Raw genomic sequence first — 22415 nt, 5'->3', positions numbered from 1 at the left:
TGTTTATTGTGGCACTATTCACAATAGCAAAGACTTGGAATCAACCCAAATGTCCATCAGTGACAGACTGGATTAAGAAAATGTGGCACATATACACCATGGAATACTATGCAGCCATAAGAAAGGATGAGTTTGTGTCCTTTGTAGGGACATGGATGCAGCTGGAAACCATCATTCTCAGAAAACTATCGCAAGAACAGAAAACCCAATACTGCATGTTCTCACTCATAGGTGGGAACTGAACAATGAGATCACTTGGACACAGGAAGGGGAGCATCACACACCGGGTCCTATTGTGGGGAGGGGGTAGTGGGGAGGGATAGCATTAGGAGATATACCTAATGTAAATGATGAGTTTATGGGTGCAGCACACCAGCATGGCGCATGTATACATATGTAACAAACCTGCATGTTGTGCACATGTACCCTAGAACTTAAATTAAAAAACAAACAAAAAAACCATACTGGTAACACCTTAAGGTCTTCCCAGGCCTTAGCTCATTACATTATGACATGTTTTTGAGATAGGCTTTGCCATTCTTTTTGCAAGTGAGAAAAAGGATGCTCAGAGAGGTTAAGTAACTTGTCAGCCTAAAACATGTAATAAGCAGTGACGTCTGGATTTCAAACTACATCATATCATAGCTGCCTCAACTTCCTGTATACTTACCATGTCCTGTATATTGTCATGTGTTTCTTAATTCCTTAACTCAGTTATAAGTTCCCCGAGGGCAGACAACTAGTCTTATATTTCTTTGTAACCCCCATTTCTGTTCCCCTGAACTTAGCAGAGCACTATGAACACGTAAGTCCTCAATAAACATCATATGTTAAGTATCTGCTGGGTAGGAACAATAATGATTAAGTGGGATTTTTTTTGATACTCTGAATATTAGGCTCTCTGTTGTATATAATTAAAATAAGAGTGAACAAGAAATATATAATTTCTCCTGGCTCTAGTGTAATCAGGCATTCATTATCATGTCTAATTCTGTGTTCTGTGAAAAGAACTGCTTAGTAAGCATTTTCTTTGATGAGGATAATCAAATACATACAGATATCAGAGAGATTTAAAAAAGACAAAATCATCAAACATATGGAGAAGCAATGATCTACATAGTGTAATATTCCATCTGAGACTAAAGAACTTTCAAGGCAAAAAGAATACTTGTTTACTTTTTGACAATTGGATATTCAAGGAACACTAAGAAAGGAAGTCATGGGGTAACTGGGATCTTGTACCATCACACATTATTCTCTGTCATCAAGAAGATGGATGCACTGTGCTACTGTTCTGGGTGAGGAACAGAGAAGGAATACATTTCAAGGGCTATTCTGAGAGAAGGCGTTTGCTCTGAGACCTTTTCAGCATGTCAGTCATTTAGGTACCACCTTCGCTGGCAGGCAAACTTAATGAATATACATGCAATGCTCAACTGATTACCCTGTCGGGTCTCTTTCCATTTCCCTCCCAGTATATCATCAGTTACAGTTTTGGAAATACAAAGAGCTCAAACAGACTCACTGAGATTAGAATTTTCGATGGTGGGGATTAACTCATATACTTCTAAATTGACATTTGATAAACCAGGCTAACAATAGCAGTGCCTGTCAATCACATTTTCTTGCCAAACCCTATATATTAAGCTTGAGCTGCTGAGAGGCAGAGCTTCTGATTTCCTTTATGTGGTAGATAAAGTGCCACATCCCCATGTGTTCAACATCAAGCAAGAAGAACAAATACCAGGTCTGTGGTACCTACATTTGAATCCTCATGGCTGTGGCCATTGGTCTCGACCAATTCCTTGGTACCTTTTAACTGCAAATTTTAAGGAAAAACAACACAAAACAAAAAAATGAATAAGCAAGCAAATCTCTTAAGTACATCATCTTGTTAACTGATTTATCTGAGGTTGTACTTTGTAAAACTTCCAACAAGGTAAAACAGATGGAGCACATATTTTTAATGAGCCTTATTGGAGCCAATTTGAGACCAATATTTCATGAAGTTTGATGCCTGGCACAAGAATAAATGGGTCTTGGTCATTATTTTTTAAATAATAAGATTAGAAAGCAGTTCCATAGGCATAAAATGTATAAAATCGGTTCTTAAGAATAATAAATGATTTCATTTCCTAGTTGGATTGCTATTAATTTAAACCCTGCAGTGTTTGCAAGTTGCCACCAGCAAAATGATGTCATATTAACGATTATTCGTGAATGATACATTTTCAGCTGCTTTTAACATGCTACTGTGTTAGACATGTCCTCCTTGAGAATATATTCGAACGACTGACATCTCTGGAGGACTAAAGACGGTTGCTTCTTCGGTAGAGAAAGAGTTTGGATGACATCTCCTTGGCCACGGAAGCATTAGAAGAAACGATATTTCTCAAATGAGATTTTTAACAGTGAACATTTGAAAACACTTCTTTTTCTCAGAGGCTTAGGAGTAATCAGTTATCAGGAGATTTCAGGAAACCTTTAATTGTCATTTTATCCTATCCTGACTCAAAACAGACATTTAGAATCAGACAGCAAAGGAAGAGGGTGAGATGTCTTGAAACTGTTTTGCCAGTATTTTTCCCTGATTTACGAAGCAGCATCTCCTCTATTATCTTTTTTATGCCTAATACAAAGTATTCATGGTAGGAAAAAAAACAAGATTTGAAAGAAAATCAATGCACATATACTACCAATGTGTTTGATTCAGAACATTGGTTCCTTCTGGCTACTTGTGCGCATTAAAATGAAAGCTGCTTCAGTTTTTTAAGGCCAGTATTAAACTCCCAGCAAAAAAACCCTACCCACTCCATGCCAAAGGAGGGGTTTTGCCAAAGGAATGGTAACATGAAGACACTGAGGATCGGGTAGTTGATTATGGACCAAAGCCTCTTTGACTCATTTCTGTATCACTCCCAATTAAGAAGACAGTCTGCCCATTGTTCTTTAGGGCAACATCATTGATGTTTCTACACAATGACAGACACAGGGGAGCATGGGCGATGTATGGCATATATGACAAGGCAGAGGTGTGCCACAGTGATAGGAATACTATCTATTATCACAGGACACAAAAGGACTTTTTAAAAACCCCCTCGCTCTTTTCCTAGCTGAGTGTTTCTTATTGAGGTAGCGCTCATCTTCCTCTTCATCAACCCCTCTGCTCATCCCACCTTAGGTCCTGTAGCTTGTGCTCCCATGAGTTTGAGTGGGGTTAGCTCAGAAGGTCTTGTTCTTTTTCAGCAGAAGTAAAGGACTATTTTATGAATGTCTGTTCCACCTTCACGTGTTTACCAACATTATGTGCCAGTTGCTCTCCTCCCTTTTAAATAAACTCCATTCTTCCCATTCCATGATGTCTTCTAACTCTGCCCTTGCTTTTTCTGCTGTTTACTCTCCCCTCACTCCCTGTCTCCTGGCATTGTTCACTCTGCTGTGCTCTGTTGCCAGAACCATGGAAGAAACCCCTCCCCGCTGCAGCCCGCCCCTCTCCTTCCTCCAGCTGCAGCTCCAGGACAGCTGCTGCTTTGTTCTCCTCTCTGCCCCCTCTTCTTCTCTCCTTTAGCTGCTACTCTCCCCCAGGTAGGGCTGAACATCTTGTCTGATGAAACTGAGGTTTGTGAACAAGCTCCAGAGGTAGGAAGCTATCCTCATTGTAAAGGAGATGAAAGGCAGGAGTCAGTGGGGCCTGGAGGGACCCAGAAAAGCTGCATCTTCACAAATGGGAAGACTGAGAGCTTAGCGGGTAACCTGGCCTTCCCTGGAGGGGCTGGGGCCTGAGGGTGGGAAAGGTCTGCCCTCAGGGTCTGTCCTTGCTTGTCAGGATTCCCAGCACGAGGCAATTGTGTGAATAGCAACATTCCAAGTCTGCAGAGAAGGGTGTACCTTTCCCTGCATGTGTCCATTTGTTTAGGCCACATCTATGTGGGCACTGAAACTGTTTACACGTGGAGTTACTCTACACAAATCCAAAGAAAGCCTCAAAGGCAGTGGTCAGTGGAGGTGAGAGGTGTCCTCAGTGCACATCTGTGTGTGGGTGCAGAGGCATGGAAAGAACCTGTACACTGCATGGCCCCTTCTGCAAGAACCACCAAGGGGTAGCAGGTGAGGGCCTCTTGGACAAACAGCTTGGTAATGGCACCAGCACCCAAATACATTTGGTGTCTCAGGCTTAAAGATTCTTGGTATCTTTGCTTGGAAAGAGTGATCCCATTTTAATTAATACTTCAGATTTGAAATTCTTCCTTCTCAATTGTATTGTCTAGGTCTTTACTGATTTTAGCTGTTTCGAATCTTCTTCATGTTCTCTGTTTTTTAAATAATGGAGAGTGAAGTGTGATGTGTCACCCATACCTGTGTGTGCTCTTCTTTTTAAAAATGCATGCCATAACAAGATGTATCAATACTTTCTGCAAAACTCAGAATCTATTTTTATGACTAGGGTTTGGACTTCAAGATGAAGGATTTGAGTCATTTAGAGAAAAAGAGAAATTCACCCCTCCCCACTCCGGTCAAAGCTCTCTAAAAGAAAAAAAATCAGGGTGAGAGAGCAGAAAACAACAAAAGCTCAGAGCTGTGTTGGTTGATTTGGAGCAAATTTGGACCAACTCAGTTCCACTTTGCTGGGAGTTTTTTCATAATATAACAGTGGAAAGGACAGTGATTTCAGGTCTCCTCAACTGCAGGTCATTGTGAATTCAGTCAACTAGATTTTTCACTTCAATCTCTTATATCTGAAATCATACAGAGTCAGCCTCAGCACAAGTTACTGAATCTATATTCATCACATGAAGATAATTATTAGTTTTATAAAGCATTTTCTTCCAAAGCTATAAAGGTTTATAAACTAATATCTGTACTTTTCTCTCACAAATCAATCATACCTTTAGGAGAAAATAACTAAAAGATATTTCTGGACCCCAAACCATTAAAAAAAAAAATCAAAAATCACTCACAAAGTGACATAGAGCTGACTTTATATTTTCTCAAATGTCACCTTTGAAGTTATATATACAGTGTAAGGTTATTTATACAATAAATAACCTTGATGTGCCAGTGAAAAATTTAAAACAATCTCATTTGATTACCCACAGGGGGTTGGGGTTACTGTATGCAATTTTTTTCCTTCAAATTGCCATTCATACATTGTTGGCAGCAAGTGAAGGCCAGAAATAGGAAGGCATTTCAAGAGCTCTCCTGGTTCCTCTCATGTAGATAGTGGGCTTAGATTTCACTCTGCTGCGTGCCACGTACTCCATCTTACACTGCTGTAAGACAATACTTTCCAATCCACTTATCAATGTCACGCCACACTTTTGTATCAAAGAAAGCCACAAGGAAATGATCAGATTTACAAACTTCATATAAAAGGTCTGTTGCTCACCACGGTTAGATAAGTACCCTGAGGCACAAGGAGGATAGTTTTTAAATGTTGCTCTGAATCAGTCCTTGTTTATGTGTCTGCAGGAGTCTCATGGGTTATGTTAAATTCATTTTCCTCACTGTTAGACTTAAGAGGAAACCAGCTGCTTACTTTGAAACATACCTCATTGCCAGTATTTTGAAACTTTATCAAAATTTGTTTGTCTTCTGGAAGAAACTTTCACACAACACTGGCAGGCCTGGGCAATCTAAACAGGTACAGGAGTGAGGAAAGCGATGCTGGAAATGAGGTTATAAATTCCACACAGCAAAGCTGCTAGGAGATTTCAGGCTAATTGTACTGCAGATTACCTTCGTAAACGTTTGCACGGGTGACGCAAGGGCAGGCAGGCATTGGGGTGTTTGGACTGATTCATAAATCGGAGCTGTTTCATTCACTTACTTGTTCCTGCAGGACTTTTAATAATGCTTGCGTATGGGACTGCTCTTCCTTCGCTTGTTCCAGTTCTGACTTTTTGTTGTTTAACTCCTCCTGGATAGTTAGCAATTGCTGTGAAATTAAAGGATATTTAGCATAAGTAGGGTCGAAGGCCAGGTGATTAAAAAATATCCACAATATCCATTCAGAATTGTCAGCAGAAGATGTTTACATGTCTTGAAGCTTAATTCAGACCTCACTTGACCTTGTGTATTTCCACACTAAGTATCAGGGGCATTGCAGTTTTGACACACTGTTAGGTTGTTTGTGATACTGATGCACAAAACTCGTTTTCATATTTGTGAAGGAATCATTATATTCCTTTGAGCAAATGCCTATTTGTAAAAATATACAGAATAGTGCTAATACATTACATCGACAGACGAAAAAATTATAATATAGTCAACTTGTCCAGTGTTGCTTCATTTTACATATTGCAGTAAAGCTAGCTTTACAGAAACTCTATAAAGCTACTTTGCCAAGTGGCTGGGACCACAAAAGATCCCTTTGCTTTCTCTGTTATGACGGTGATGTTTTATTAGATCAGCAGGACTGAAGTTCAAACTGCAATCAATATATCAGCCGAGAAAACTGCTGGTATAAACTGTCAAAACACTAAGCTATGGCCTACACTGCTATTTTTAAGCAGGGCCACTGAAGGGATTTTTGTAAGCCCTGAGCTTCCCTTGCCCTATCAACTGTAACTCATGTGAAGGCTTTTCCTTGTCTGCCAAAAGCACAGTGCTGCGCAGTGCGAATTCTTTGGGACCTAGTGATGTGTTAATATATACATAGGCCGGAGAATACATTCAAGAGCTTCAAACCAGACCCTGGAAACAGCTCTGACTATTCAAAGCTTCTTGACAACAAAGGACTAGTTGGAAAAGACAGAAGTGCATTTCTTCTGCTACCGTACATAACAACTGCTGTACTAATGATCTGGAAATGTCAGTGGATTCCTGCCATGAAGAGACCTGTCTCCAACAGCCAGGCTACATCTTCAGGGCCTTGACAAGCTGGCTGCAGAGCTGCCTGGCCAGTTCCTAACCATCAAAGCCTGGAGAAACACTGGCACTGGATTTCTCAGGCTTAAACCTACCAACTGGAAGGATTAAATTAAATCTCCAAAACTACTGGTTTGGGGGAATTTTGCAGGGTAGGAAATACTCAGAAAAACACACTGCGCTTTCCCTTGGGCTTGCTTGTTCTGTTGACTGCTGTAAGAACCTACTTTGGTCCTATAGCATAAACAGTGATTTCTTGCAATTTTCTAAAAGCTCAGTGCGTCCTATTTCACCACCTGCTCATGAAATAATCAATCACATGTGAGGTAATGTACACATTCCACATTCTCTCACTTAACAATTTATGGGATTTAATTGTGCATCATTGATTAAAGTACAGAAACCAAGGAGCCCATATTGCACTTTGGCATAGTGACAAGTACCTATATTGTGTCCAGACAGTGGGGAATGGCTCTGTTCCTTCATTCACATTCCTGACTGGCCCCAGAACAGTTCCAAAGGGAACTGGTGCCCTGACTTGGGTAATGCTGAGTGGATTTTACTTTGTGAGACAATTTCAAATCCAATCCTTAAATCTCTTTTGAAAAATGAGCCAAATGAAAGATAGGAAGTTGTCTTCAAAGGTAGGTAGTTTATGTTTGCTTACTGCAGCGCTTGAGGTGGCAAAACTAAATATAACTGATGTCCAGAAGAAGGGAGGTGGACATTAATAATGGTGTATCTGTATCATCAGACATTATGCAGCCCTTTAAAATGAAGTTGCACAAATGTCTTCTAATGACACAGAAGCTCAAAAAGCACTGCTCAGCAAAAAATACATTCAGGTTACAAATTTAACTTTGCAGCATATTCGTAGGAAAGGATCTAGACGCTGTCTCTAGGTGGGTGGGTTCATGGATCTTTCTGTTTTGCTTGTCAATTTTCTGATATATCTGTAACAAACACACACTGGTTTAGTAATGAGAAAAAATCAAATGAATTTCAGATTGGGGAAGAACAAAGAAAGGAATACTACTTGGACACATCTCTCAGCTATTACCAATACTGTGAATAAGTAAGAGGGAGAAGTGCATTGGAATCTTCATTTCATCCACACACTCACAACTCTTCCTTCTCTTAAAATACACACAGACACACACCTTTCCCTTGACCACTCTTCTTTTAGTCTCCCTCTTATCTCATCCCTTCTTGGATTCACACTTTTTAAATGTAATGTCTTCCCTCTCATCAGTGCTTCCTTTTCTTCTTATGTGTAGGCAATCACTTCAATGACGTAGTATCTAGATTTTTATTTCAATGTGTTTTTCCAGAACATATATTGTCATTGTTTTGTATGTATTTTATGTGATATTATGTTTCCTATTGTTTACTATGTTTTAAATTAGCATTATGTTTTTAAGATCCATCCATGTTGCTATTTTTTTAATAAATGAATTTATTAAAAAAACCTAATGGATTTTCCCTTTTTATTCCCAAAATGTGCTATACATAAGGAAACTTTGAAATTCCCTTGAGATTTTACTGAGCTTGATTTATTATTATTTTTATTATACTTTAAGTTCTGGGATATATGTGCAGAACGTGCAGGTTTGTTACACAGGTATACACGTTACTGTTTTATGTATCTAATCCATGCTTCTGATGGGGTACATCCACCCAGTTTTACCCAACCCACTCTCACAGTGAAGGCCATTCAGATTACCCCAACTCTTCCCACTGTATACAAGCCTGCAGTGGACCATGCTAGTGCAAGTTCCCTTATGGCCCTATGGGAGGATTTCACTGGGATGCGTATCCAGTGGTAGAACTCTTAGGTCAAAGAGTGAATTTGGCAAAGCTGCTCTCTGGGATGGTTATGCCAGTCTACCTGCCTGTCAGTGGTGTGTAAGAGCTGCTATGCTCCACTGAATAATAACACTAAAAGCATTGTTTAGCTTTCTAATTGTTGCCAGTTTAATAGAACACCAGGATTCTTCATCTTTGAAAAATTTTGTACTTCTTTGATTCCCTGTGATTTTAAGCATCTTATATGCTTGCTGGCTATGGGGGTTTATTTATAATTCTTAAAATAGTCAAGAGCAGTGGTTTTCAATTCTGACTCTGCATTAATATTATCTGGGAAGATTTTCAAAAAAATATTTCTGGGCTTGACAGAAGACCAATTAACTCAGAATATTGAGAGGTGGGACCCAGGCACTGATCATTTTTAAAACACCTTCACAGGTAATTATTCTAATGTGTAACTGGGGATGAAAACCACTGTATCCTGAAATGCTTATTTAATCTTCATTCTACTATAATGTGACTTTAATCCCTAGTACTGTATCAAACTGTTCTCACTACAGTCACCAGTGCCTTGCTAATTGCCAACTAGTATTCCAGGTTCTTTTCTTCTCACTACATGCTCTCTCCAGGGGATCCTAGTCACGCCCATGGCTTTAACTACATATCGCATGTGCTGGTGTTTCACAAGACTGCCTTTACAGCCTCTGCCTCTTTCTTACCACCTACCAGACCCTTCACTTCCTGTGTTTCCAACTGTGCCCATTAGCACACCTACCCTTCCCACCCCAATCAGTCTAAACCTCTTCCCCTGGTATCCAGAGTTAAAACCTTGAAGTCAACGCTGGCCCTTTCATCACTCTCACACCCTCTTTGCCGGTTCCTTGACCTTTTCTCCATCGCATCCTTGCTGTCGTAGTGAAGGCTACCATCTCCTCTCCTCTGGGTTCTTCCTGTTCTCCCTGCCATTTACCTGACACTCCTGAGAGAGTTGACTTCCCATGAATTAAAGTGCTCCCATGATTAAAAGTACTGTAAATTCTCTAACCCCTATAGATAACAATCTAAACCACTAAACTCATCCTTCCCCAGACATGCCTGTTGCTTCCATGACTTATGGTAAGTTTCCCACTCAGAATTCTGTCTGGCTGATTCCTACTCATTCCTTAAGCACCACCTCAAATGCTGCTTTTGGCCCAAGATCAACTCAGATGATGCCTTTGTAAAATTGAAAAGAGCCCCATCCTCTCTAGGCAGACACAATCCCTCACCAGGCAGATGGTTGGGCACTGGCTTTGAGGCTTGATTTCATTCCCACTTACCCCTTTGGCCTGCTGCTCTTGTCCAGGGCAGAACCTACACTATGAAATGCGGTAGCCTTGGGTTCTTCCTCCATAAAAATGTTTTCTGATCACTGAAGCAACCTTCTTGTTTATCTACCTTCTTGCTCCCAAAGCACTTAATACGGTATACCATATTTCATATCTGTCTCCCCAACCAGACTACATTCACCAATATTAAGGTCAATGATTAGGTTACCTCAAATATATAATAGGTGCTGAATGAATACATGAAGGGATAAATGAATGTTTGCTCTTGTTTCCCCACTTCTATGGGATTAAACCATGATCCAGCAATAACAACAACAACAACAAAACCCACCAAAACAACAAAACAACCCCCCAGAAAACCACCTGAGGAACGATAAACTACTAATGTATTGTTCTAAACACAGGGGTATATAAAACTTTTTGAGGAAAAGAGCAGTTTCATTTAAGACATTTTGATTCATTACTTGGCAGTTCCAGATATCCTTCTTAATCTGAAAAGAAATATTTCTCAACAGGCTAAGGAACTCTAATCAATGAATTTATAATTATGTAATTTATTCTTCAAGTTTCACCACAATAAGCACAAAATCACCACTATCAGAAAAATAAAATCAACACTCCTAGACTGTTTTCTGCATTCTATAAAGTTAATGCGCTCTTTTGTTTTCAAGGTATAAACTCATAATCTAATATTTATGTATTCAAAACAACGATGATTCAAAACTGCCACTCATTTGACTAGAGGTCCTATAAAAGCAGGGAGGTAGTTCACAACTAGATCATTTAAGTCAGCCTTTCAGGTCTTTTTCACTTGAAATGTATGAGTGTCTATAATATTCTTTCTAGTTTGAATTTTTAAGTACTAAAGTGCCTCAATTATGGAAGTTTATAAGCAGCTAGAACTTAATCAGAAGAGTCTCTTGGTTGGATTGGCTGATGGCAGCATAATTTTAATTTAACATTTGAGAGTGTGGCGTTAAACAGATGCACTATTACATTCTTTGGTGGTTACAACTGAGTGTGTTCCAATTAGACAATTATCCATATGCCAATCAAGTGGAAACACTTGGGCAGACCATAAGCAGGTAAATAAATGCTGTACCTGACACATCTTGATATTTCCAGGCCACTGATTTAATGGGATCATCAAAGAGCATTACAAATGTTATTTGGCGACCTAGAATAAGTGAGGTCACATTTCCATTTTTACAGGTTGGAGAATCATGGGCACACAGAGGTTAAGTCAGATATCCAAGGTCATGCTGTCTGAGAGACCCACCACTTGCACTACTCAATTTTCCTCCCTCAACCCGTGGTTTCTAGCCTGGCAATCACACTCTGCTGTGAATTTGGAATGGAAATCAGCACATGCCAAACGTAAAATCCTCCTAGCAATGACTTCTATCTAAACAGTCATCATTTCCACGTAGGAGCCAGGCTTGTTAGAGACATGCTTTTGTGTATACTTCTGTGAGCGGAGTGGTAAAATCTGACGTCCCTTTAAGAACAATAATCCCTTCCTTGTCTTTTTTCTTAAATTGTACAATTTTGTTACCAAGGTGAAGTTTTTATATCGGTAACAGATTATATAAGGTTGGTTCCATGAAAGTCATAGATGACAGTGCAAACACCCTATGTGAAACACATCAGCCACGTCTCGTTGTAAGCTGAAACTCACAGGATTGTGATAATTCAGGAATCTTTGGCAGGATAGTGTGGGGTTAGGGGAACTTCTGTGGGAGAGAGGAAGTACCCTTCCTAAATTTAGGTTGGTGGTGGGTCAGGTAAACTAACACAAGGTCGATAGATATAGACAGTGACTGACACCAACACACACACACACACACACACACACACACACACACACACACACAATTTCTTTTCTTCTTCTGTTTCAGGATTTCCCCTGTGCTTGGCTCTTCGTTTAGTTCTAAAACAATCTGCTAATATTTATCCATTCATTCCTTTGAACTCCTGCTGAACACTGAACTCCTGCTGTGTGCATGGCCCTGGGCTGGGCAATGTGAAGGACACAGAGGAAACAGCAGTAAGTAGCCTCTCCTCTAGATGCTGGGCCACAAAGATTCTTATACGTACAGGATAACTAAGTCAGGACAGTACAAAGTACTCTTATAGTGGCTATAACTGGTGTGGTTTCCATAGGAATCCAGGAGATTTCTGGGGATCAGTTTAGGGGTCAGGAAAATGAGCTCAGGGGATCCATCTTGAATCACAACTTGTTCCACTTATTGGAAATGAGCCACTGAATATTCACGATAATAGTCTGGAAATAGTTGAACCCACAGAATGTTATCAATTTAAATTCAATGTGTTTTTACTCTTTTGGTTCAGTTTTAATAACTGTTGTTCCATCTCTATAACTTTGCTATAAATCAGATGTCCTACTCAGTGGGATAATCCTTTAAGGCTAGCAGAATATCACCTAAGGAAATGAGGCCCAGAGGTTTCCAAAGGGAATTCTCACCAAAGGCGATGGTGGGTGTGACTGTGTCTGATGATCTCATCCCAGCAGTCCTTTTACAATTTGCTCTACGTGGTGATACCCTCAGAGTGTCCTACCCCATCCTGCCTCTGTACCCTGTTGCCAACCTGATTTTTCCCAGTATTTCAGCCTGCAATCTGAACTCCACCTGTGACCAGCTCTGCCAGATCCCTGTCCTACTGTAGATGGAAGTATCCACCTCTTCATCCCCTTTCTCTTGGTGGGATCCTGTTACATCCCACCACCCCACAGCTTACTGTGTCTTCATGTCTCCCCAGGACTCTCCAGACCGTCCACTGCTCCATCAAGTTTTGGTTCTCACTGACTTCAGAACTCTTTAGGAATGTCAGCCTTAGGTCCCACTGATGAGGTTCTACCTATGCTTGTTTTCCATCTGACACTGAATCCTGAGCTAATCCCTGATTGTTAGAGAAAGTTTGAGATGTAAAAAATCAAGTGAACATTATCACAACCTAAGAGCAAAGCTTTGCCTAAAGGCAAACACATCTAACAGGGTTTCTGACAAAGGAGAGAACCTGTCTCTGGGGAAGGACAATCATTTACCACCTGGTATCTACAATGCTCACTTTTCTCCTTGGGAAAAAAGGAATTGAACTAGCTTGAATTTTCTTGTTACATGGGCTGGTAAGACTACTCAAAATCTATTCTAGTTTAAAATGTCATCTGCTTCCACCTGGGGATGAAACTGCACTCAATTTACACTGAGGTATGAGGGTATCCAAGCCTATGGCCGGTGTATTAACCCTGGTGCCCCCCTCTCTGCCTCAGGCATGGTGACCCCTGGGGGAGAAACATCTCTTGGAGAGAACTCCACCATTCAGATGACTGATAACAGGAACGCTGGATCATAGAAATGAAATTGTGTTCAGAGCCTAATATCCTATTACACTAGGCTATACATATTTAATTCCTTGGGTCTTTCCTCATAAATCAATTCCTCTAGGCCTTTAATCTCATCAATATCTTTTCTGATATTGAATTTTAAATGCCATTCTCATTGCTAGGCAGAAAGGCAATCTCTTGTTCGTGATGAGATCAGGCTTCATTTATAGCTGAGAGATGGTGGGAGCATGGCCCTGTTCCCTGACCCTGCTGTTAAGATCCTAATGTCAGCCAGACCGCACAGCCCAGGTGCAGGCCTGCCTGGGTTGATCTCTGAGAGGTCAAGGCAGTGATCCCTGGGGTCATGCCTATCATTACTCTGGGAGCCTGGGACAGCTATGGAGAGGAGTGAGAAAGCTCAAGTAAGTGTTTTCAAGGGTCTGGCTTCTCATGGGGGTGCCTGAGGCATGAAGGACCCTGCTGCCCCTGACCTGGCAAGGATTCCTGTGGAATGAGTAAGGCACGAGCTGAAGGATGCACACTGTGTGCGTACATCCGAGCAGTATCTCCCAGGGCAAGGGTGAAGGGAGGGCACAGGCTGTGTGTTCTCTAGGGGAAGAGAGGGCATGGAGGAACTCCAGAGAACAAGGACTTAGAGCTGAAATGTTTCCAGGTTCCCCAGGGCTGGCCTAGAATGCAGTGGGATTTCCTCTGCTGCAGAGAAAAGGAAAAAAATCCAAGAATCTTTGAGCCATGAAAATTTTCCAAAGGGAGGAGTGAGGTTTTTCAGGACCTCAAGAGGCACAGAGAGGTTGAGAAAACACAGGAAGCCATCTGAGATGCAGATTTGAGGGCCTAAGTCTGCAGGAAGTGGTGGGGCACCAAGGACAGGGCCTAGGCTACCTGCCTCGGTATAGGAGTTAAGCAGGTACAATTGTACAAAATGTAAAAACGATAATAAATCTAAAGGTGTATCCATCTATCATCACTATGCACCAGCAATTCTAAGCAAAATCATTGAAAAACTGTCCTTCCTCACAGCAATCTCTTGCTGATCTAAATTCTAATTGTTGCCATTACTGTTGAGATTTAATAATATGTATGTAATCTTCAAATTAGCATATTCTGTTGCTTGCCTTTTAACAAACGTTTTATGTGGAAACTGATTTGGAAAATTTCTAGCTTTATACAGTCTGCCCCAGCTCTCTCTCACATGTGGACTTAGCTGCACACATTTGTTCTAATTTGAGCTTGCTTTGGATACTGTGTCTCCAGCCTCCTGTAGCACTACATATATTCTGCATTTCTATACTAGATTCAAAATAAACATTGACAGCACAGTTTTGCAAAGACGATGAACTAGAACTTGAGCTACTTCCGTTCATCCCACAACACCACTCTGAGAAATTTTATGTTTAAAATTTGAAACAATGAAACATTTTTAGTTGGCAAGTGAAAATTTTAGTTCGTATGTGAAATATGTTTATGTTTCAGTATTTTAAAATGGAAATTTTCTTTATAGATTGCTAGCTTTAAAACCAAAAGACAAATCAAGAAAATGTTACATCAGAGACACAATACTTGTCTAAATTGTGCTCTTTGCATTTGGTTTTATTGATACTTATGATTTACTGGACAATTATTTATATACAGCAATATGTTAACTATAATCAAGAATCAAAGTTCAAACTGGTAGGTAAAGAAAACTATTGAATAGATAGTTGCAATTTTTTCCTTTTATCACACTATTTTATTTTCTTACTGGCATAAATATACATGAAGTTCAAAAGAAGAAAAAATTTAGTCTGCATTTCTTTCTTGGCCATTATTATTCATTCCATTTTATGATAGTTAATGAAAATAATGTTGTCTAAATTTAGAGGAGGAAATATTTAAAAAAGGATCCTCTGAGTGTTAAATTTCACTAGGCACACAATTATCAGGCAGCCAGTGCCTGAGACGGGGAGAGTCATGACCTTGGCCTGTTGGGCTGGGGGCTGGGGAGAACTGTTTCATCAGACAAGATTTTAGAGACCATTTCCTTTGCTTGAATGTGCCCCTGGGGGGGACTGGTGTGAAAGACAGATGCTTCATGGCAGTCCCACAATCCACTGGAGTTACTAATTATGATGTACTATATCCCAATATGGCAACATGGTTCTGAAAAGAAATATGGTCAAGGACTGGCAAAAAGGCAAAAATGAAGCTGCATGTCGGCATTTCAAAGGCTAGCATGATTAGCTCCATTATCGGCTTGCTGTGCAAGCTTGAACAAGCTACTTTCCTGCTCTGGGCTCCTCTTTTCCCTAAGCCTTCTAGCCTTACAAGTGTCGCATGAGGAATTACTGATCATTTGCAAAGCAAGATATCGATGAATTTCTTGACTACAGAACACAGTAAAGGTGGATGTAAAAGTGGTTTGGAAGGCTCTAAAATCTATTTTCTCTTCTACAGATAATTTTCTTCACAGTGTAATTTGCAGGGTCATCTCAGGTTCCTGTTTTTCACTGTCTTCACATGTTAAATAAATATAAGAATACTTACCAGTGGGATATTGTATCACTAAAGAACATGCGTTAAGTATGTGAGGCTCCTTGAAGGGCAAAGGGTGCCCACGGAGTTAAATGAAACTGCTGCCGTTATCCTCTTTGCAAAAATGGAGACACTAAGACCCACAAGGTGAAGTGACATTTAAGTCATATGAGTGGGCAGTACTGGGGATTAATATTCAGAGAGAAGGGTCAGTTGTTCAGCCCCAGCCTAGCCATGCTGGGTGTCCTCCTTCAACCCATGTTTAAAACATAGGCCAGCCAATTTGAATTAACACCATTCATGCATTTCACAAGAGAAGGTGTCAAATACCTTGCTGAAGTAGGAACATGTATCAGTGATATTCTCTCCCTTGCCTTTGCTGGCAGTTCTCCTGCAAATGATAATCCAATTTGCTTGGATTTATTTATTCTTATCACTTTTGTTTTCTGCAATTATGTGAGGTGGTCATCACCCAACTTCTGGGCACATGTACAGTTGTTAATGTAGAAATTTAAAATATTAACATGCTTTCCAGCCAGGTTGGCCCATTTACTTCAATCAAATAAGAACCTGATTGAACAGCTGGGTCTTGCACTATGCCCTGAAGGCCAACAGAAATTTGTTCTTTCTTTACAGATTTTATAACCTAGTTATGATTAGAGATTACGGCTAGAAAAACCCCTATGGGTGACTTGTAACCAAAGGCCTGTGGCCCTCTTTGGAGGTGCCTTTTGCAAAGCGATCTGGGCCTCATTCGGTTTACATTGGAGAACCAAACAATAACTTTTTTTAGCATCATTAACAACAGATACTACCATCATCACTAGTCTCTTTGGTTGCAGTTTTAGGAAAGAAGCTTTTGCCTTAATGATTATGGAGTAAGAATATGTGTTGGAGTCCAGAGCGCTTTTAGTTAAATCTTAGTGGTGAGAGTTGCAATGATCTAGCCTGTTTTGCAGATCAGTGAAGAGAGAAAATATAGCTGAAGGTCTGATCCATCAGCCATAGATGTCTGACTAAGGATGGAAAACTTTATTATGGATCTACAAGGTCTGTATCACCTATATTACTTAACTCCTGATAATTGTAGAACTTTAGTGACGTTAATTCAATGATTACAATATTCCCAATTTTTCTTTGTTAACACAAGTAAACATTTTTATGACTATGAGAATCAGACATTTAGGGGTAGGGTAAAGAGAGAAGAATAGCCCTGAACTGAGCACATTTAATCTTCAGGTGGCTCTGGAACAAGATATGTAAATGGCACATTTATCAATCACTAACGGAAGTGAGAGGGAGAGGAAGTTTGCTCCTTCATCCAAAGTTTCCAAGTTATTTAAACACATTTAGGCTGGTCTGGAACCCAACATTTTAGGAGTGTCAGAGTAACTAGAACCTTTGGAGGTCTCCAAGTTTCACCTATTCCCTACTCCAGGTTCAAGCCCTGGATAGACAGGTGAGGGCTGCATTAGACAGGAACAGTTTCCCCACAGGCTTTCAACCACCTGTAGCAACTACTGAACCTCTGAACGATCTCAGATTTGTCCTGTTTTTGAACTTCAGACTCCTTGAAAGGAAAAAAAATAATAAATAAAAATAGCAGCAGCAGCAGCAGCAGCAGCAGCAGCAGCAGCAGCAGCAGCCGAAAACCTCAACAAATACTGTCATTGTGAAATGTGCCACGTATTCTTAATACCTGCTGCTGAAATCTATCTGGCAAAATACAATACAGCAACACCATCTTGCATAGATTCCAAAGTGCAGAAAATTATCTTAAACCAATCTTCTCTACTTCAGAAACATTAAATATAGAAAGCATTAAAGAAGTGAGCTGAGTTAGACCCTTTGCAATAAATGGTGTCAGCATGGCCATGAATGGTAACAGCAAAAAAGGCTTCCAAGATATGAAAATTAAGAGAAATTAGAGCCCCAACTTCACACTTATTATCAATATCCACGTGCCTGTGATGAAGTGCTCCTCTAGCTTTAGCAATCCCCTTACTCTCAGTTCGCAATTGCATACATTTTAACATTGCATGTGACATTTACCCGTGAAAATTTCCAATCACAAATTTTGCTGAAGTCATCTGAAAGTCCAGCTGCTCACAGTGATGGCACAGAAAAGATGATCATTTGTGATATATGGGTACTTAAGTTTTCACTGTAGAAATAGGCGAGGGATAACACCAAGGTTAGTGTTGATGATTTTTCAAAAGTGAAGAATAGGAAGACCACGTTTTTAGGGTCTGCTGGTAGACTTCATGTAGCAATCTTTTTCTGCTTCCAGGGACAATTTGAAAATGTGAATCATGATACAAATCAAGTGACATAAATCAGTTGCATTCTAGTCCAAGTGATTATATGAGGACTGAGAGAGATTATATTGGGATTAATCTGGGAAGGTTAAAAAAAAAATCACGTTTTGTCGCTGAAGTTGCTAGGGATAACCTTTATCAGAATAAGAAAGTTCCTTTCTATTCTAAATTGTTAAAAGCTTCATTTTTCTTTGGTTGTTTTAATTTAAAATCATGAATGGATATTTGGTGGCCATCAAAATGATTGTATTATTCTGGTTTTGCCTGTTAATGAGATATATTACATTGATAGATTTTTCAAATGTTGAACTAACCTTGCATTCCTAGAATAAATCCAGTTTGGTGATTTATAAAATACCAGATTAATTTTGCTTTTCTAAAGGAATTATAAATCTTTGTTCATAACTGAGCCTAGCCTATAATTTTTCGATTTTAACTTTTAACTGTTCTTGTTTTATTTCAGTATTAAGTATACTAGCCTTATGAATTAGTTGGAAAGTGTGTCTTCCTTTTGTGTTCTTTGAATGAGTTAGTTAAAGATTGGTATTCTTTTTCTCTTTCTTTTTTTTTTGAGATAGGGTCTTGCTCTGTTGTCCAGGCTGGAGTGCAGTGGCTCGATTGCAGCCTCAACCTCCTAGGCTCAATGATCCTCCCGAGTAGCTGGGACTACAGACATGTGCCACCATGCCTGGCTAATTTTTTAATTTTTTGTAGAGAAAGAGTTTTGCCATTTTACCCAGACTGGTCTCAAACTTCTGGGCTCAAGTGATCTGCCTGCCTTAGCCTCCCAAAGCGCTGGGATTACAGGCATGAGCCATCACGCCCACCCTTGGTATTATTTTTCTTGAATGTTTGGTAGAACTTGCCTAAAAAGCAGTTTTGGGTCTGTTGCTTTGATGTAAAATTTTAAGCTAGTGGCCAGGCGCGGTGGCTCACGCCTGTAATCCCAGCACTTTGGGAGGCCGAGGCGGGTAGATCACGAGGTCAGGAGTTTGAGACCAGTCTGGCCAATATGGTGAAACCCCCTCTCTACTAAAACAACACAAAAATTAGCTGGGCATGGTGGCACACGCCTGTAGCCCCAGCTGCTCAGAAGGCTGAGGCAGGAGAATCGCTTGAACCCAGAAGGCGGAAGTTGCAGTGAGCCGAAATCACGCCACTGCACTCCAGCCTGGGCTGACAGAGCAAGACTCCCTCGGCTCAAAAAAAACAAAACAAAAAAAAAAAGAAGTTTAAGCTGTTAATTCAAGCTTTCAATTTATTTCCAATTGAGTTTTGATTAGTTATTTTTTCCTATTGAAATTTCTCTGTATCACCAAAGTTAAAAACTTTTGTCATAAAGCTATTCCTAATATTCTTATATTTCTTTAGTCTCTGTTGCATCTAGAGTCATACCTCATTTTTAATACTGTTTTTAGGTTGTTCTCTTTTTTTCTTGACACCTATTGCCAAAGATTTTCCATTTTATTTGTCTTTTCAAACATTTGGCTTTGTTGATCTTCTCTATTGTATGGTTGGTTGCTATTTTAGTTATTTTTATTCTTTCTATTATCCCCTCTACTTTGTGTTTGTTATTTTTTGTTTATTCGAGACAGGATCTCACTCTGTTACCCAGGCTGGAGAATACAGTGGTGCAATCATGGCTCACTACAGCTTTGAACTCCCAGGCTCAAGGGAATTATCCCACCTTAGCTTCCTAGTTATCTGGGATCACAGGCACGTGCCACTATGCTTAGCTACTTATTATTTTTTTTTTAGAGATGGGGTCTCACTATGCTGACCAGGCTGGTCTCAAACTCCTGGGCTCAACCAGATCCCCCCTCCTTGGCCTCCCAAAGTGTTGAGATTACAAGTGTTAGCAACTGTACCTGGCCTATTGTTTTTTTCAATAGAAATGGGATGCTTACCTCACTGTTACTAGTTTTCTTTTTTCCTAAAACAAAGTTTAAAATTTTTCCTCTAAGTTCTGCTTTAGCTGCATCCCACAAGTTTTGATATATTATGTTTTAATTATCAATTACTTCTAAGTATTTTTAAGTTAATTCTAATTTCTTTTGAAGCTGTAAAAATGATGTATGTTTTAAACTTTCCAGATGTATGGAATTTATTTTAGTTATCATTTTTGGCACTGATTTCTAACAATTTAGTGTGGTCAGAAAATACAATACTATTCTTTTGACATCTGTTGAGATTTGCTTTAAGGACTAGTATGGGATTAATTTTTGTAAATGTTCCCAGTATATTTGAAAAGTATGATTTTCTTTATATGTCCTACATATTGAGCTTATAGTAGCTTACAGTTACAATGTTATGGACTTTACAGTTAGGCCTTTACAAAAACTTCCTGACATAAACTGTAAGTGGCACTGAAGATAAGATATACAAACCATCAGGAAAGAAATATAAATACCAGAGAGAAGAGGACAAGGTGCACAGAGAATGAGAGAACAAAATCATAGCGTACCACCCTACGTTTAAATGACTGAAAAATGCATAACACGCTGGCTCAGCAAATGACTTAGTATAAAAATGTAAATCATAGGTGGAAATATACATATCTTAATACCATGAAGGAGAGTTCCAAAGCTGGCCAAGGAAACCCACTCTGACTGAATCCCCGAGTGGTACCTGGTTTAAAATAAATTAAGATGGTAATGGTGGTGGAGGGCATAAAAAATAGAATGCAGTTGTCTTGTGGGTCAGCAGGATGAATTAAGAGAACAAAAGGAAGAAGAAAATAAGATAATTTTAAAAATCTCTTTGAAAAGTCACTGTGTTGGTCTTTCATTTATAAGCACTACTTATTACATTCTTCCTGGGAAACTTACTGCCAAAGTTCAAATATACTTTCTTCTTCATTCTCTTCCCCAGTAAATAAGGCTGTTGTGGCTATTTGTGAAAGGTGTGTGTGTGTGTAAGAGAGAGAGGGGAGATAGGAATAGAGACAGAGACACAGAGAAGAAACAGGAAGCACAAAAACTGGAAACTGGAGAGGTAATGAGAGGCAATTATAAAAGAGGAGAAAGAAATATGTAGAGAAGGAGAGTCAGAGACACAGACAGAAGAAACAGAAAGTACAAAAACGAGACAGGTAATTACCAAATGCAAGAAGTTGCATGTAGATAAGAACTTGGCGATGCAGGGTGTATTTACTGATCAATTGAGTGAAATGGATGGTCTATAAAGTGAGGACCAGATTGGGCCCTAGCTTGTTTAAGTTTCCCTTGATGACTATTCAGGGTGCTTTGTTAAACAGAAGAGAAAACATAGTCTTTAACTAATCATCTAACATCTTGGAACTGAATTCCCAATTCCACACTTCAGTTCCAATTCCAGACACTTTAACTGACTAAGTTTGGCTGTTTGATTGGACAGTATTTAAAAATGATTAACACTCTATGTTTATATGTATATGGAGAAAAAGACTGAAAGGCTATATGTAAATGTTAGCAATAGTTACATCTACGTAGTGACACCATGAATGATTTTTATTTCCTTTTATATATTTCTTTTATGTTTCCAAGTTTTGTGCGTTAAGCATAAATTCTTTTGTAAAATGAAAAAATAAAACAAAAATTTAAATGACAAACCTAGACCCAGGAAAACTGCTACACCTACGTTTCTCTTCCTCTGTGTTTTCTCTTAGTCATATATAGAGGATTTTTTTGCCAAGGCAGGCAGATCAACTGAGGTCAGGAGTTTGCGACCAGCCTGGCCAACATGGTGAAACCTCGTCTCTACTAAAAATACAAAAATCAGCCAGGTGTGGTGGCAGGTACCTGTAATCCCAGCACTTGGGAGGCTGAGGCAGGAGAATAGAATAGCTTGAACTTGGTAGGCAGAGGTTGCACTGAGCCGAGATTGCACCACTGTACTCCAGCCTGGGTGACAAGAGTGACCCAGTGACCTTTTGTCTAAAAAAAAAAAAAAAAAGGGGCCGGCCCCGGGCACCCACCCCTGTAATCCCAGCACCTTGGGAGGCCGAGACGGGCGGATCACGAGGTCAGGAGATCGAGACCATCCTAACACGGTGAAACCCCGTCTCTACTAAAAAATACAAAAAACTAGCCGGGCGAGGTGGCGGGTTATCTGTAGTCCCAGCTACTCGGGAGGCTGAGGCAGGAGAATGGCGTAAACCTGGGAGGCGGAGCTTGCAGTGAGCTGAGATCCGGCCACTGCACTCCAGCCCAGGTGACAGAGCGAGACTCTGTCTCAAAA

The 22415-nt window shown here is 39.9% G+C and overlaps 1 protein-coding gene across 1 annotated transcript in view; it reads right to left on the bottom strand.

Annotated features, from left to right (window-relative positions):
* ENOX1 (ecto-NOX disulfide-thiol exchanger 1) overlaps positions 1 to 22415 on the bottom strand; it is a 251289-nt gene that overhangs the window by 59895 nt on the left and 168979 nt on the right. Inside the window, 2 exon segments of the mRNA XM_017871019.1 lie at positions 1763 to 1819; positions 5828 to 5935. Coding sequence (XP_017726508.1) covers positions 1763 to 1819; positions 5828 to 5935 — 165 coding nt within the window.

This window comes from Rhinopithecus bieti, unplaced genomic scaffold, assembly GCF_001698545.2.
Source record: "Rhinopithecus bieti isolate Rb0 unplaced genomic scaffold, ASM169854v2 scaffold_5273, whole genome shotgun sequence".
In the NCBI taxonomy this organism is placed as follows: Eukaryota; Metazoa; Chordata; class Mammalia; order Primates; family Cercopithecidae; genus Rhinopithecus; species Rhinopithecus bieti.
This window is presented reverse-complemented; position numbering and strand designations above follow the sequence as displayed.